We start from the raw sequence: 16,642 nt of genomic DNA, 5'->3' as shown, positions 1-16,642 counted from the left end.
ATAAAATATCATCACACCATATCTAAATTGTGGTAAATTAATGTTGAATATTTTATATCCACAAGAAATAGAAATTCAGTTGTTGCTGTCTAAATAAAAGGATGTACAATGTGATCATTTTAAATGTAGTGGTTTATTGACTTCAGCAGGAGATTCTGAGTACTCTGCACTTCCGAAAAAACACACCTCATATTTACATGCCAAAATATGTACTTAGAGGGCTAAATTTAGGCACACAATTTTGAAAATGTTGGCATTGGCCATCTAGAATCATCTCAACAGCACTGAAATCAATAGGAGCCTGACCAGTGACATGAGTTGCTTCAAGCCCTTAATGAATACAGGCAACATGAATTACAAAAAGGATAAATTTGATCCTATCTATCATGAAGTGATAAGAATTTTTGAAATTTGGAGACATGGAAGTATGATCTTTTGAAATGGGTAGATTATTCATATTTATATTTTTAAGTTTTTGCATAAGGCCTTTGGTCTTAACAAAGCTATTGATGAAATACAAGATATGAGTGTTCATAAATCATATTTATTAACCACTGACTGTCATTTATTTAGTGCATGAAATAAAATAATGTCTGGGTAAATAGAAGTGAATTCTTTCGAAGTTTGTGGAGAGGGAGGTTCATGATAAGTACTGAGGTTTTTAATTAAAGTCTATGTGTGTCTTAACATACATATGTTAGTGATAGTTGAGCTTTGTTAGGTGATTTTTAATTGCGGGACAGCAGAGTTTGCCTCTGAAAAAGATTACTGCAGTACTTCAATTCATACTTAGGAATAGGGATGTAAAATCCCGTGTAACTGGTTAACCCATTAGCCAATTAAGGGGGTAGCTCTAGCCAGGCTGGGCTACAATATCCACCCACTCCTTTCCCCCCTGCTGTGGCTGGGGTGGAGTGGCCCACGGATGCAAGCCCCCGGGGCTTGACATGCCTGGGCCTGCCATGGACAGGGGCTGCTCTGAGTGTCTGGAGCAGTCCCTGTCCATAGTGGCCCCTGCAGTGCCCTGCCCATGGTAGGTGAGGAACTGCTCCAACTCTCACCAGTTAACCAGAACGGGTAAGTTAACCTTTCACATCCCTACTTAAGGGCCTCATCTGAAAAGTAATTTGGTCTTGCTTGAGTCCCAGAAGACCACATTTGCCTGACTTCATCAGGTTGACCTTGTGCCTCAGTGCAATGAAAGAAAATTGCAATTGTTGAAGTTGGGATGTAATGCAAAGGTGTTCAGGTGAATAAGTCTTATGGTAGTCCATCAGTGTGGAATCACCGTTTCAGCCGCTGCAAGGATGTAAGTTTTGGGGCAACAAAAAAACAGAATTGGCTTTCTCTATCTCTTTGAGTACAGTACATGACTTGGAATAGGAAGCAATCTCTACAAGTGCTCAGCAGTCTGGATGGTATTCTGTGTTTCTACAGCCTACTCAATTATGAAGGCAGTGATGACTAAGGATAGAGAAAAATGAGTGAGTGCAGGTAATGACAAAATACCCTTCAGAGGAAAAAAGATGGTATTTTAAAATGAAAGGCTGTTGCTTCTCATTAATGCTTCTAGCTTTAAGGAATGATGAAATAGCATTTTCAGATACATGTAAATATATTGTGTCCTAGGTACAAAAATTACAAACAGAAGCAGAAGAACTGAAAACCAGATATGAAAAAGTGTTAAATGAGAACAAATTAATAACAGAAGCCAAAGATTTAGAGATCAGTGAGGTAAGTAGTCCACTTAAATGATATAACATAGTTTCATGCTATTTTGTAGAAAAGGGACCTCAGACTGACCTGGGAACCACTTGCTAATGATTGTATGGTGCTGGTTTTCTTGTTTTCCAGGTCCTAAATTACTTTAAAAAATGCTGAAAGTACATTAAATACTTGACTGATGTTACTTTTTCTTGTAAGCAATTTCTATAATCACCACAGAGTGAGAATTACAGAACAGGAGAGGAAGTCATTCCCTAGACAGCTGGTGGGCTCCAGAACATATTCTCAGTTATGGTGTGGGTCACATTATAACAGTTTATGAACCCATCATAGAATGTTCAGATTGACTGATTTGTTGTTTTTTTAAAAATACTGATCAGTGGCTTAGTTTGTACTCACCCACAAGAAAATCTGTGGAAGCTGGCTGGAGAAGAAGGAAATTACTGTAAAGTTTGCTTTGCCAAGCATCCTACAAATTCTTCCTTGTGAGGTGTAACAGCATTCCCAACTAAGCTGATATTATGGTTGTTCCACATAGATCTCTGGTATTTCCTGGACCCCTCTGCACAGAGGCATTGCTTCTTTACTCTGCATCCTGTGACTCTCCCTTGGTTCACTGTTAGCCATGCTAAGTAGCAGAAGGTAGAGCTCTTCTGCACTTCAGCTTCTGAATTAGTAAAATTGGGATAATCCTATACTGGATTAACTGTAACTACATACATTTGTGGATTTCTTTCATGGTAAATATTGTCGTGTCCCCCCATCCCTTTTTTTTGTAACTGAGGCCCAAATAGGTGTTGGTTCAACTGTAGGGCACCATGGTTTTGAGTATTAGGCCTGTGCCTCATAGTAAGAATTACTAAGTTTTCATTCTGTTTCTGACACTCCCCTGCTATGTTACCACAGACTGTTCCAAGCTTCATCTGTAAAATGAGGATATGGTATTTGCTCATCTAAGACTTAAACAGTGTTTGTCAAGTGTTCTATGTAGATGTTGGGACTGAGGAGGGCACTTGCCACTGACTTCTCAAAGTTACACTATTACCTGCTGTTCAGCTTGTCCCATTAAAAAGCTTGAAGAGCTTTCATATACCTCTCTGAGAAAAAATATTCTGTTGCACAGTGTCCCAATGTATAAGCATTTTAGGACTACAAAACACATACAATAAGTTGTTGGAAAATTTCACATTACTTCACATTTCTACATTATAATAGCCCCTGTCGGCAAGGGGGGACCAGCTTCCCACTGGGACTCCTGTGGACAGGGGCTGCTTTGCAGCAGCATGCTCTATGCCCCCCTGCTGCCTCTAATAGAGGCAGCAGGGGACAAGTGGCACTCCGGAGATGGTGCTGGGGGAGAACCAGCTTTTAAGCCAGCTACTCTCAGCACCATCTCCTGTCTCAACTTCCCCACACCGCCGCTGCCTTTCATAGAGGTGGGGGGTGGGAGGGCAGCACAGAGAGCGCAGGGTGAACGGAGACTGCTTGAGTCCCCGCTTGCCCCATGCTCCCTGCAGCACTTCTGCTTTTAAAATGTACAAGAGCCCTCTGGGCTCTAGTACATTTCAAAAACAGAGGTGTCCACAGTGGGAATAGTGCAAGCAGGACTGAAACAATCCCCACTTATGCTGTTTCCCTGCTGTGCCTCTAGCTCCCCTGCCCCCCACGGAGATGATGCTGGAGAGCACTGGCTCTTGCTCCCCCACCCCACTTATTGCCTCTCTCTGATATAGGCAGTGGGGGAGGGAGGAGTGGGGAAGCAATTAGTTGAGTCACTACTTAACTATCTGAAAAACTTTTGCTTATCGGATAGTCGACTAGTAGCTAAGATCCCTAATTTTTAGATGTATTATGTATGTAACCATGTGGAAAGCTTTTGAAGATGTTAACAAATTATGCTTTTGCATCTACCTGTTTTCCACTAATGCTACTGTGCAGGTGAGAAGTCAGATGCAGGCTCACTTGAAGGAGTTAGAGCATGTTCGTGACTTACAGAAAGCAGCTGAAGAGAGACTGCAGGAGTATCAGGAAAACATGTTGTCCTATAGAAGGAGCTATGCAGACAAATCCAAAACCATTAGGGAGCTACAGGTTCAGGTGCTTAGAGCATAACCATTTAATAGTAAAGTATCTAAACTATGTGGAAGAAAGTCTGGGGAGTAGTTTTGCCATCTGAGAGAACCCATGTCATTGTTCTCTTTTCCATATACTTGCTTAATAGAACAAAAGTTCATTGTGCAGAGATTGTGAAGCTCTTTGTGGTATGTTGTGTTTGTATTTTTCTGTATTGTTAGATGTAGATTGTAGCATCACTATATAAATGAAAATTCTTATTTTTGTGTTTAGATTGTAGAGTTTTCTGATTTTAAAAAACCCTCTTCTCTTTTGAGTAATTAGTTATGTTAAATGTGAATCCCCATTTGAATCCCAGAAAGTTTTCCTTATTAGTATAGTATGCAGTTCTAAAAGACAGTTAAATGTAATCGACATTACTCCATCTCTAGATCTTTTAATTTAATTTAATGAAAAAACTGTAAGGCCTAATTTATAAGATAAGCAATATTTTTTCAGGAAAATACTATAAATCAAAAAAATCAAAGCAGTAAATTATATTCTTTCTGTTCTACAAGTTGCATTATATTTTACACATAAATGTACAAAAAAGCACACTTCAGACTTCTAAAACAAATTATTTCAAGTCATTTTTAGATTTTTTTAATTCATAGTTTGTAATATTTCTTAAGGGCCTGAAAATGTGTTTCTTCCTATTTTTATCTACGTTTAATTTTTTGAAAAAAAATTTTCTCCACGTTCAGAATCAAGTTACATCTTTTTTTTTTTAAATACTTAAACATGTGTGACAGACCACATACCTTTTTTGTGGCCTACAGTAATCTGTGACAGCAGGACACTGGGAAGTGTTTGAATTAAGGGGGAAAAACCACAAAGGGTCTTTAATATTTACTGACAGGTAAATGGTGACAAAAATTCCAGTGACGTCATTAGAAACAGGATGAGGTCCAATGTGTTGTTTGTATGATCTCTATAAAAATACAAGCTCTGGATTTTATGTTAAATTTCTTGGCAAGGTCATTTTTATAGATATAAAACAAGATTTTGCTCTCACTTTAAACCTAAGGCCTCAGTTGAGGAAAACATTTAATCGTGCTTAATTTTACCTAAGTTCCATTAATTTAATTTAATTTAATAGAGAATTAAGTATGTGTTTAAAATTAAGCTAATGCTTGCATGTTTCCTGGAAAGGGAGACTGTCCTGAATTAAGGCTTAAATGCAGTGGAACTCTGTTAGTCATGTTTCTCAAGGGATTTACTCTGTACCTGAGATCAGATCTGATCACTAATTTGTCAACAAGACATTTACATTCAGATAATCAGTATTTTTCTTGTATTATATCTAGTCTAGCATATATGTTTGAAAAGTGTATTGTTCTTTTCAAAATAAATGCTGTACTGAAATAAGTTGAAGGGGTATAAGCCAGCCCTAAGTTCGTGCCTTAATAAATCTCTAAGGGTATGTCTACACTTGCCCCCTAGTTCAAACTAGGGAGGCAAATGAAGCATACCGAAGTTGCTAATGAAGCGCGGGGTTTAAATACCCATGCCACGGTGATGAAGTAGGCCCACTGATTTTAATAAGACAGCTTGCATAAGGCAACCTTGATTTGGCTTCTATGTCATGTGAAAATCATTAAATAGAATGGAATCATCATTTTCACAGATTGACAACAACAACAGGTTCTTAAGAAAAAATTCGTTGGAAGATGAAAAGTATAACATTGAGAAGAAATATGAATATCTTAAAAGGTAAATGTGATAACTGACTACTACTCACTCAACTTTACATTTTTCTCCATCAAATTTCATATGTGTATATGTTTTGCTTATAGACAGTTAGAAAAGATGGATGTACAAAATCAAGAACTTGCACATCAATTGGCAAACCAAGAGGAAAGTCTTCAGCACACTGAATTGCAACTTAAAGAGAAATTAGCAGAATATGATGCTTTAGCCAGACAATTGGAGGCTGCTTTGGAAGAAGGCAGAAAAAAGGTATATATGGTCCAGTGTGTCTAAATATGATTGAAGTTTTTCCCATTTTCAAATAAAAATTTGGAAAAGAACAAAAGATTTGAGGAAATGTGATGGCTAGGACATATCAAAAAATGGATACGGTATTCTATATATAGGGGGCAGTATGGAAAAATAGATCAGAGAGAGCTTTGCCTGAATAAATTCAAAGAACTTGGAATTTTCTGGCCCTATAGAAGTTGATGGCAATCCTCCTATTGACTTCAGTGGTGCTGGGATTTTGTCCTTCATCTTTACACAAAGGAATTCTTTCCTTCAAACCACATGAAAAGCTTCAGCTGCCCAGTAATTTCAACGGGCAAATGTAAAAGAGTTTCTGATCAAAAGCTTCAGCTTGTCTTTTTTCATTTGCATTTCCTTTTTCAATAGGCAGCCCACAAGGACTTGGATACAGAGGCTTTCTAATTTCAGAAGAGGGCTTTCCACACTCAGAATTTACAAGCTTTTGTGTAGAGTCTTGAACATGAAGAATAGATTTCAACCAAATAGGCAATGTGTAGGAACTTAGATCACAAGTACCTATTACAGAACAATCAGAAAATATTTATATGAAGTAATAATTAAATTATATTAATTAAATGAACTAGAAGCAAAATGGACTGTACAATTATATGATTGTTTTCACATTCTAGTAATATTGACCGATTTTTAATAAGTCTCAGTTCAGGACATTTACAGATGAGTCATCAGACTTTTTTTCCCACCATTAATCAATCCTACAGCATTTTCTAGTGATATAACTTGCTGCATTTGAAATCAGATTGTATCCTAGGTGTGATCAAGATACTTAGTGGGGAACAGAGAGAGGATTATAGCAGGCAAATATGAAAGACATAACCCACGGTAGCATAAAATATTTTAAAATAATTATTTGGGGTTTTGATCTTCTAATGCAGATGTATTTGTAATTATATAAATTTTCATTCTTTGTTACTATTTCAGGAGTCTGAAGAGGTGGAAAAAATGTCATCCAAAGAGAGAGCTCTTCAGACAAAAATATTGGCTCTTGAAACTGAATTAAGAGAGAGACGAGAAGAGCGAAAGCGACTTGTCTCCAAATTAAATAATGTGAGTATCTGTCACTTTACTGATACTGATTATAAACTACTTAGGGTACGTCTAGACTACATGCCTCTGTCGATGGAGGCATGTGGATTAGAATACCCAGCATAGGAAAATGAAGCGGCGATTTAAATAATGAGGCATACCTGGGAGGTCGACAAATGCCTTTGATGTCAACCACGGAGCCTCCAGACTACTGCGCTGAGCCGACAAACAGCTGATCGGCTCAGCGCGGCAGGCATTTAAATTTAAATGAAGCTGCGATTATTAAAATTGCCACTTCATTTTCCTAAACCTGGTAGTCTAATCTACATGCCTCTGTCGCCAGAGGCATGTAGTTTAGACATACCCTTAGTTATTTTAATCACTACAGACAGTAAATAGATTAATATATTTTTTAATGAATTTGTACATAATTTTGGATCACAGAGTCAGTTAGCTTAGTTCTGTTAGCCTAAAGCTATCTAAAAGACTATATTTTGTGCAGAATTATAGATGGAAGGTTAGGAAAAAATCTCCAGGATACCTAATCCATCTTTCTACGGTAGTGCAGGATTGTTTACTGTACTGAGACCCACTTATTAAGTCCAAATTGCCTCGAGGGCTGCTGCTTATTTTAAAGGCTCATGCAGACACAACCAAATGGGCAGCAGGTCCATAGCCAGTTAATGAAGTGGATTAATGTTCTTCTGAGCTGATAAAAGAAACTGATGCCAACATTTTAAAACATGGGTGCTTAAAGTTAGGCTCCCATAGCCATATTCAGGAATCTAAATTAAGTGCCCTGATTTTCAAAGGTTTTTAAGCACTTGCAGTTCTTAGATTTGGCCCATTGGTAATTACCTTCTTAAATTAGCACCCTGATGATTGTGGGCTTGTATTTTTGATACATCTTTCCAATTTGTTATTTTTCCCTGAGAAACTATTATAAAGAAGTCTAGCAGTGTGTGACCGTACAAACTGTTAAAACTGTCAGCTGTGTGGGAGTCTATATAATTTGTAAAAGAGTGAAGTAACTTCACTGTAGGGTTTTCATTAACAACTGTCCCTCTACATCAGCCTACCACTATATTTTAACAGTTTTCATGAGCATATAGGTTGCACAACAGCTTTTACTGTTTTACTCCAAGGTAGAAGTCCCAGATTCCACTTTTAGGTTGTAATTCTGAAAAAGCTGCATATTTTATTTGTCAGTAAATAAATGTGCAGTTTCCGGCATGGCAGGGGGAGGGTCTACTGTCTGCATGGAGGTAGGAGATCAATCTGCAGCCTTTCCCCCATTTAGACAGGGACTTGGTGGTGAGGCTGCACTGGACCCTGACACAGGGATTTGTCCCAGAAACTGCAGGACCCATCCCTCTCCACACCAGGTGCATCAAGATAGCAAGCAAGAAAAGTCAGTGTGTGTGACACACACATGCACAGACCTGGCTCCCATCCAAATGCGAGGCTATCAGGCTCAACCTGGAAAGATATAAGTGGGAGTGGATGAAGGTGTGGGGTGAAGAGGGTTCTGTGTGGAGCAGTTTGGGTGCAATGGCGCAGTGTAGGTATCTGGCTGTGTGGGAGGAGGGAAGATCTGGATGTACAGGATTTTATTGGGTGAAGGGTTCTGGGTACAGAGGGAATCAGACTTTGCAATGGGGATTCAAATGAAGATGGGTGGGGCTCAGTGGGGGGGAGCATTTGGCAGAGAGCCTGCGGGAGGGCAGCCTTTGAAGGGAGTCCAGGTACTGAGGTAGTGGGACTTGTTTTGGTGGAGGTCCAGGTGCAGAAGGGTGGGGCTTCTCAAGGTGGGGTTGGAGTGTGGGGGTCTCTGTGAGGGGGAAGGAGTCTGCAGGGGTATGAGGAGGGGCTTGGAAGGAGGGGCTAGTGGAGAAGGAATGGAACTTGGCAAGAGGATCTGAGTATAAGGAGGCCTGGATGCACAGTGATTGGTTGGATGGGGGATCAGCTCCCTATACAGTTACCCCTCCTCCCTGTGGCTGCAGGAAATTGGGATATGGAGCTTTCTGGACCTGAGGGAGGTTCCTGTTTTGACCCAGACCTGGTTACTTGTGCAGGGAGAAAAAGCAAGTCCAGTCCTTGCCCATTCAGGACTAGCAGCTGAGACCAGCTCTAGTAGGAGCCAGTGGCCGGTATGTCTCCAAACACCCCTTCCCTGTGGTGATTTACCTTTCCGCCAGCTGCTCTAGGTGTCTGAAATGACATGCCTGTGCTACAGGAGAGCACAGCTTCCATCTCAGAAGCCATTTTCCTGTTACTCTTTAGGTAACAGGTCTGGCATTCTGCACCTCACTTCATGTCAAACCATTCAGTCCAGCAATTCCTAGACTGGATCTCTGGGCTGCATCCCCTTTTTACCAAGCATAGTAATGACACAGGCCCAGCTCAGGTTTATTTACCTATAAGAGGTTTTCTTCAGAGCCCTGTGGCACTGTAACTTTGCAGTGACACTACAAAGTATCTTCCAAATGCATTTTGTATTTTTTAAAAACAAAAATAAAACACCTAGAATGCAGTGTAGAAATAATAGCATACCTCAGTACATGAGTCTTACTTACAATGGCTGGTTTAATAGACCTACTTCTCCATAAAAAGAAATCCATGATAACTAAGGCTGAATGTATGTCATGGAAGTCATAAATGTCATCGATTCTGTGAGTTTGTGACTTCTGCATCAGCCAATATGGCTGACCTTGGGACTGACTAAGCAGCTAGTGCTAGAACCAGCTGCTCAGGCAGCCCCAGGACAGCCACACCAGCTACTGGTGAAGCAGCCCTGCAGCCAGCTGCTCAGGCAAACCCACACCAAATGCAGCTGGAGCAGTCCTGCAGCAGTCATACGGGCTGCTGCTCAAGTGACCCCAGGCTGCTGGCCCCAGGGTCAGCAAGGTACCGTCTGAGCAACGGCCCATGGTAGCTGACCCCAGGAATTGCTGAAGCACCGGTCCTCATAAGGTAGATGGAGCTGCCACTGGCCTAACAAACAGCCCTAGCAGTGACTGGTTGGGCTGGCCCCAGGAGCCTTCCAGAGCAGCAGCACCCCAGGGCCCCCCAGCTAAGATTTAGTAAGGGATATTTACAGTAAAGGTCATAGACAGGTCACCGGCTGTGAATTTTGATTGCCTGTGACCTATTCATGACTTTTTACTAAAAATACCCATGACTAAATCATAATCTTAATCATAACCAGCTTATGGAGGCATGCACATTATTCATACAATGTACAGTAGAACTCCATTTATCAAAGCCTCCTTTATCTGGCTCTCCATGTTAACTGAACTGGGCAGTGTGGTTTGAGCTAGAACCCCCGCCTCTTTTGGGGCTAACAGCCAGAGCCCCACCTATTCTCCTGATTATTCAATTTGGCCCTGGTTCCAGTTAGATCTGATAATCGGGATTCCCTGTTTGCCACATCTTAAACTCTTAGAATACTGGCTTTTTTCCTAACTGTGTTGTCTCTGTGATACTTTTGTTTTTTCCTTTGTATATAAAATCTGTTTATTATGCTAGAAAATGACTCCTCTGTCCCTTATTCTTTTAGCAATACGTTTTTTATTATTTTTATTCCTCTAGAATATGGGAATGCTTAACATTTCAAATAACTTTGTTGTTTAATTTTCCTTTGTTTATGGGCTTTTGTCCAGAAAAAAAAATTGTATGAAGCAATGCATAGTTTTCCTATTGCTTTATATTTTTGTTCCCATTTACTTTGTGTTATCTTGTTGTGTATCCTTCCTGCCCTCGGTATTCAGTACATGGTTCAAATAACTATACCAGGCATTGGTCAGGTTAGCCAATGAAGTTAATGTCACTGAGGAAGAATTGAGAGCTATATTGACTCCTTTGCCTGGAGTGGATAGAGTAGGTGAAATCTGACAGTATCAGTCTTGGAATGGGATCATACTGCTCCTCTCTGATCCCTTCTACAGGAGTCAAAGATCTACAGCTGGGAAGGGGGCATGATTTATAGGGGCAGCTGCAGAAGTTGCATCAGACATCCTGAAAATATATAGGATTTTGGCAAGAAATTAATGCTGAATCGGCAAACGTTCAGGCTTTATCACCAAGGGTGCTGTACACTTCCAACACACTCAACTCAGATCTCCAGCTTTTACAACGGGAATTTCTGAGGGATAGAGAAAAGATGGAGCAATGTCATTTTATGTCCCAGAGGGTAGGATCTGCTGGACTCTAGTCTCTTTACCTACTGAAATGAAAGGGTCATGCAGCTCTCTGTCTTTACTCAGGAAAAACAAGCATTCAGCTTCCTAGTGCCTGGCTTGATTACTTTGTGCTGTGTAACATATGTCCTTATTAGAAACAGAAGGCGCTTATATCTTGTAATATTGGATCTTAATTTACCCATGTTCCCATTCTGCAGTTTGGAATCCTTATTTGTGGAAGAGTCCTGGGGGCACTTTCCTGTGGGAAGACCGTGGCAACAATGTTGGAACCATACTGCCAAAGGTTCTGAAGGGCATGGGATATTTATACAGCCAAGTGCGAAGGCACAGGGTTATGCCTGTGCCACTTTGAGGCTGGAAAAGAGCGTAGTCCCCCACATTAGTGAACTAATTCCAGGGGAACCTCCTGACTGAGAAAAGGTATCACTCCCCAGCATAGGGCAAGCATCCACTTTGGGAGAGGATCACAGATTTCAGCCCCCTACCTGAGGATTAACAAGGAAGATAAGAGTTTCCTTTGCTACTGCTTCAAATGAGGATATTTAGGATAGGAATGTTAAATATTGGATAATTGAATAGTCGATTAACCTCATGAATTCTTATAGGTTATTTGACTATTCTGTAGTCTCCAGGGGTGGGGCCGGCAGCCAGTGCGCTCCAGCCCCACTCCCAAGGAGCACCCTGCTATCCTGCGCTGCTGCCTCTGTATCAAAGGCAGCAGCGCGGGGTACCAGGTGGGAGCTGGTCCTCAAGGGAAGCCAGTTTAAAAACTAGCTCCCCTCATGGACTGGATGCCTGTCACACTGCACTGCTGCCTCTGATACAGAGGCAGCAGTATGGGGTGGCAGCAGCCCCTCTCTAGGGGGGAGAATGCAATCTGAGCTCCCCGATCTGGTGCAAGCCAGAACTGAACCAGGCTAACTGCCCACCTGGCTCCTAATTCACATTAAATGCAAAGCCGCAGCAAGGGTAGGTCCCGGACCCAGTGCAATCCAGAACTGAACCAGGCTGCTGGCCAAGCTGCTAAAAAAATGTATTGTTTGCCTTTTGCTTATTGGTTAATTGACTAGACTGTTACTTCCGTAATTCAGGAGCTCTGAATTTTTACAATTTTTACAATTTCCAACATTATCAGCATTCAGCCTTCCTCCTCTACACTCCACTCTTCTCCAGCATTTCTGTTTTGGCCAGGGTGTTCTTGTCCCCTTTTTTAATTTTGAAAGGTACCTCTGAAAATCTATCCATGAGACATGCTTGTTCATTTTGTGTGCCTGATTCTGCTTCGGCTGAAACCAGTGAGAGTTCTGACATTCAGGTCAATGGGAACATAGGCCTCAAAAGTATTAATTTATTACAACTCACTTAGCTTTATAGAATAATTTGAGTCAGACTTTTCAATGCATGTTATTTTCTCTTGCAACTTGACTTCCATCTCTCCCACCTGGGGCTGAAAGTTTCTAGATAAGAACTACAAGTCATTGCTATTATTTTTCAGCAAAATCTCTCCAAAACTGTTGTAACTGTAGGTATGTAGTCTACTTTTCAGTGGTTTCCATTCTAGAAGTATTTTAGGCTGCCAGTTTAAAATAAATATAAAAGGAGAATTATTTATGCTTGAGGGGAGACTTATTCTGAACAAACACAAGACATGTACATTGTTCACCTTCTGCGGTTATGTATTCATAAAACTGGGAATACTTTATGGAAATCAAAAATAAAATTCATATTGTTCCATGATGCTGGAAATGGAAGGGCTCAAGAAGGTAATTTTTTAATGTTCACTTTAACCTGATTTGTCATATAATGTTAGAATTAAATCTGCATGGTTTATTTTAAGAGAGACACATCGGAAATCTCACTGATAGGCATAAAAGGAAAGCCAAAAAATGAGTGTTTATGTAATACATTATCTGTGACTTACCATGTACAGATGTAATAAACAAGTAAATAGTGTTGTTTTTCCACAGATGATGTAAGCAACAAAAATCAGGCTATATTAAAGATTGGTAACAGATGTATTAATTTTTTTAAAAAAGCACATGATTTTTGAGTGTGTATTGGAAGTACCGTGCCACAATCTTTAACAATGGAAATGCAAAAGTTAAACCATTTCTGTGTAAAAGATATCCCAGGACTCATGCCCTCTTTTTGAAGAGTATGAAGTTATTTAAGCAGATCAGTTTAGGCTCAGGAGACATAGTGAATAGGTTTCAGATTTTAGAGTCATTTTGAGAGTCTTGTGTTTTTGCGGAGCTGATTAAATTTTAGGGAATAATGAACAGGGTTATAATGTTTGAGTACTAGTCGCCTTGTATTTTTATTTTATATTTTATTTCTAACTTACATACTCTCTTTTCCTCTTTTTTTTAGAGTGAGAAACAACAGCAAGTATGTTTGAAAGAATTAGAGCACAATCTACAAAAATCAGAAAACCAGACCCACAGTATCCAGAATTATGTACAATTTTTGAAAAACTCTTATGTAACAATGTTTGGCTGATTTCTTTTATTTAGAATACTTCAAATAATAAGGGTAGAGTCTTATGAAATGCTGAGTGTCCTTAACATTCAGAGAAGTCAGTCGAAGTTGAACACACTTTACTGGATTGGATCCTACGTTGTTAGGGCCTGCTAGGGAATCTCTTGTTCCAAGTTTCTCAGAATTGAGTCTTACCTTGATGTATATGTACTGATCGTGTTCTGAATGTTTACATGGCAGAACTAATCTGAACAACAGTGAAAGGAAAAACTGCACATCTCCTCAATGAAAGATGTGTTACTATTATTCACTGTACTTATGTTGCTGTAGAGATCCTAGCTAGATTAAATTTGCGCTTCAGCTACCATGATAGTAATAGAAATACTGTTCTTAATATTTTGTAAATATGTAATACATAACTGAAAGAAAGTCCATGAAAATTACTATATGAAAACTAAGTGTGGTGACATGCTTCCCGAGAATGGCCCCAGTTCAACAAAGTATTTAAGAATATCACTCATTTTAAGCAAATGTGTAGTTCATTTTAAGTCAGTGGGGTTGCTTATGTCTAAAACAAGCCACATGCCTAAGTACCTAGCTGAACTGGGCCCAGTTGGTTTTCTATAACAAAATATACTGGGCCTAGTTGATTTTCTATAGCAATACTTACCGAAGTGTAATATGATTTTTAAAGGATAACAGGTTCAGATGACATATTAAAATCTCAATATATGAATTGTAAACATTAAATATTCTATAAATGTTCTCTTTATAGATACAAAATACAATTTAAGTTACTTATTTTGTTTTATAAGCATGTTATAACTATTCTTTTGCCAATTTATAAAACTACTAGCAATTAAACATTGATTGGTGCATCACTGTTTTCTTTTTTCTTTGCTATTAGGCATCCGTGCCAACAAGCTAATGGTATATACGGTATTATGCTGCTCATGTACATGCTACACTTTACTTAAATTTCCTTATATATATTTCATTATTGTGTCACAAGCACAGTACTTTCCATTACACTTTTTTGGTTGCCTGCATTAAAAAACTAACATTAAATTTTATTTTGATTAAGTTTAACATTTTCCCTTACCACTTCAGAATTTACCTGTTTAGTGATACTGAACAATAATGAATGAAGAAACATCAAGATATGAGCGGTAAAACCATCAATCCAGTGTAAGATTTACTTTTAAATCTAGGACAGACCAATCAAATACCATAAAAGTTACTTGAGTATGTGTAGGCTTATTAATTGATAAATTATTTAAAGAAATTCCAATAAATTGCTTTTAATCTATCCTCTGCTATCCAGGAAATTAGAAAAACCTGAATCTTTTGTCTTTACTGTAATGCAATAATCTTTCAGAAATAGGGCTTGAATTGGTTTGGACATTGCCTAACCTATCAGTTAGGTATCATTCTGAGTTCTCAACTAAAATGCCATGGTCTGCCAGAGAGCTCAGCAACCTTTAGATCAGCCACAGAATCGAATTTGTAATAGTTTTATTAGTGCAATCAGTAATACCACAAATTGCAACATAGCAAAGAAAACAGAAATGACACAAAGCACTTGCATGCTCTCATCATCTTTTCCAGGGAGATCCTATGGAGGTAAAATGTCATCCAAGGCATGGCAGGTTCCACGTAATCTCCTTGTGGTACACTAGCCAAGTATCAGCTTCTGTTGTGAGTTGTGCTAATACCTGCTGTACATCACGCAAAAGGAGTGGAAGCTTCAGCCTGTTCTTTGACCATACTTCCTAGTTATGCTCTCATCTCATGGGTAACTAGGCCTTCTACGTCAAGCATATTAATATATAACATCACCTGATCTCCATAGCATTCTTGCAGTTGAACATGTGCCAATATTTTTATTTTAAAATATCCAGAAACAATATAAACTGGTATGCTGCAGTTACCTGGCAGCAGTTTGGCTAAGCTTGCTTGTTACAGCACTCTATCTTGTGACAGGGTTGTGACATCTTATCATATAGGTTCATATACTGGTAAGTTGCTGATGTCAAGTCTTTAGCTCTTAGATTTTAGTTAATTTTGCTAAGATAACATCCTATAGGCTTGAGATTTCTAGGTTTTTGCATTATTCCCTTAATCCCTACCTATACATTACCTTCCATAACTGGCTACATGCATTAGTGGAATTGGTGACACAGTTTCAGAGCAAGTTTGTTTGATTCAAATATCACCTGAATAGAATACATCTCAGTTGGGTCAGGCTGACTGACAGTAATCCACTGCTCAGAAAACACTAAGCCACTGAGATATCGGGTTGAAGTTGCTAGTTTGGTAGTTAAAAAAATATTTTTGTAAACTGAGAAAAAAATTGTAGAAATCATTAACACCCTTTTCTTGCAAGTGCTTATGCGTGCACTTAACTTTATGCCAGTTGAAGCTAATGGAATTACTCATACGCTGCATCCATTGTTTAATTTTTCATGTGCATCAAGTTAAGCTTGTGCAAGACTGAGTCTGTGGACCATGTGTTTTTGTATAAAGTAAATTCTGTGAAAGTATTTACAGGATTGAAGTGTAAGAGACAGCGGCTATTCATCCTTTTTTCCCACACATTTGGATGCTTCTACTGTAGGTAGTTGCTGCTGGAAAACACCGAGGTTCATTTGAGGCTATTAAATTACCAATTGATTCTCTGACTGTGCCTAAGTATTATTTACTTGGAAGCCAGAATGAATTAATGCTAATCAAATAAAATAATATTTTATACACACACCAGGAGAAATATTAGAGAAATAATAGGCCCATTAATACATTATGGGAGATCAGAGTCCAATATCGACTAGCAAAAGTACTGAATTCTTTGTTTAAATCTCTGTTCAACTACTGAAAAAATAAATTAAGTTTATATATTCAGAAATAAGAAAGGCATTGTAAAAATAACTTCGCAAGGAACTGGGAACAAGAAGAGAACACTTGGAAAATTTGAACACATAAAAGTCAACTGGCATGTATGCAAGTCATGCCTCATAGATCAGAGGTTCTTAAATTGTGGTCTGTGGAGGATTTTGTGTTTTGCAGAGAGCTGGTTGATG

General features: G+C 39.1%; 1 protein-coding gene across 15 annotated transcripts in view; it reads left to right on the top strand.

The window, feature by feature from the left end:
* Nucleotides 1-13,968, top strand: part of ODF2L (outer dense fiber of sperm tails 2 like) — a 53,962-nt gene extending 39,994 nt beyond the window's left edge. For 12 of the 15 annotated variants that reach the window (XM_075936395.1, XM_075936400.1, XM_075936398.1 and 9 more), the window contains 7 exons: nucleotides 1,630-1,734; nucleotides 3,664-3,822; nucleotides 5,465-5,550; nucleotides 5,634-5,796; nucleotides 6,778-6,903; nucleotides 8,961-9,035; nucleotides 13,458-13,968. In XM_075936395.1, the coding sequence (XP_075792510.1) occupies nucleotides 1,630-1,734; nucleotides 3,664-3,822; nucleotides 5,465-5,550; nucleotides 5,634-5,796; nucleotides 6,778-6,903; nucleotides 8,961-9,035; nucleotides 13,458-13,586 (843 nt within the window). In that variant the 3' untranslated portion in view covers nucleotides 13,587-13,968. The remainder of the gene's footprint in view (nucleotides 1-1,629; nucleotides 1,735-3,663; nucleotides 3,823-5,464; nucleotides 5,551-5,633; nucleotides 5,797-6,777; nucleotides 6,904-8,960; nucleotides 9,036-13,457) is intronic. The other 3 variants (XM_075936402.1, XM_075936401.1, XM_075936404.1) reach the window with 3 other exon arrangements.
* Nucleotides 13,969-16,642: the final 2,674 nt, after the last annotated feature.

The sequence above is a fragment of the Pelodiscus sinensis genome, chromosome 9, assembly GCF_049634645.1.
Source record: "Pelodiscus sinensis isolate JC-2024 chromosome 9, ASM4963464v1, whole genome shotgun sequence".
Classification (NCBI taxonomy): Eukaryota; Metazoa; Chordata; order Testudines; family Trionychidae; genus Pelodiscus; species Pelodiscus sinensis.
This window is presented reverse-complemented; position numbering and strand designations above follow the sequence as displayed.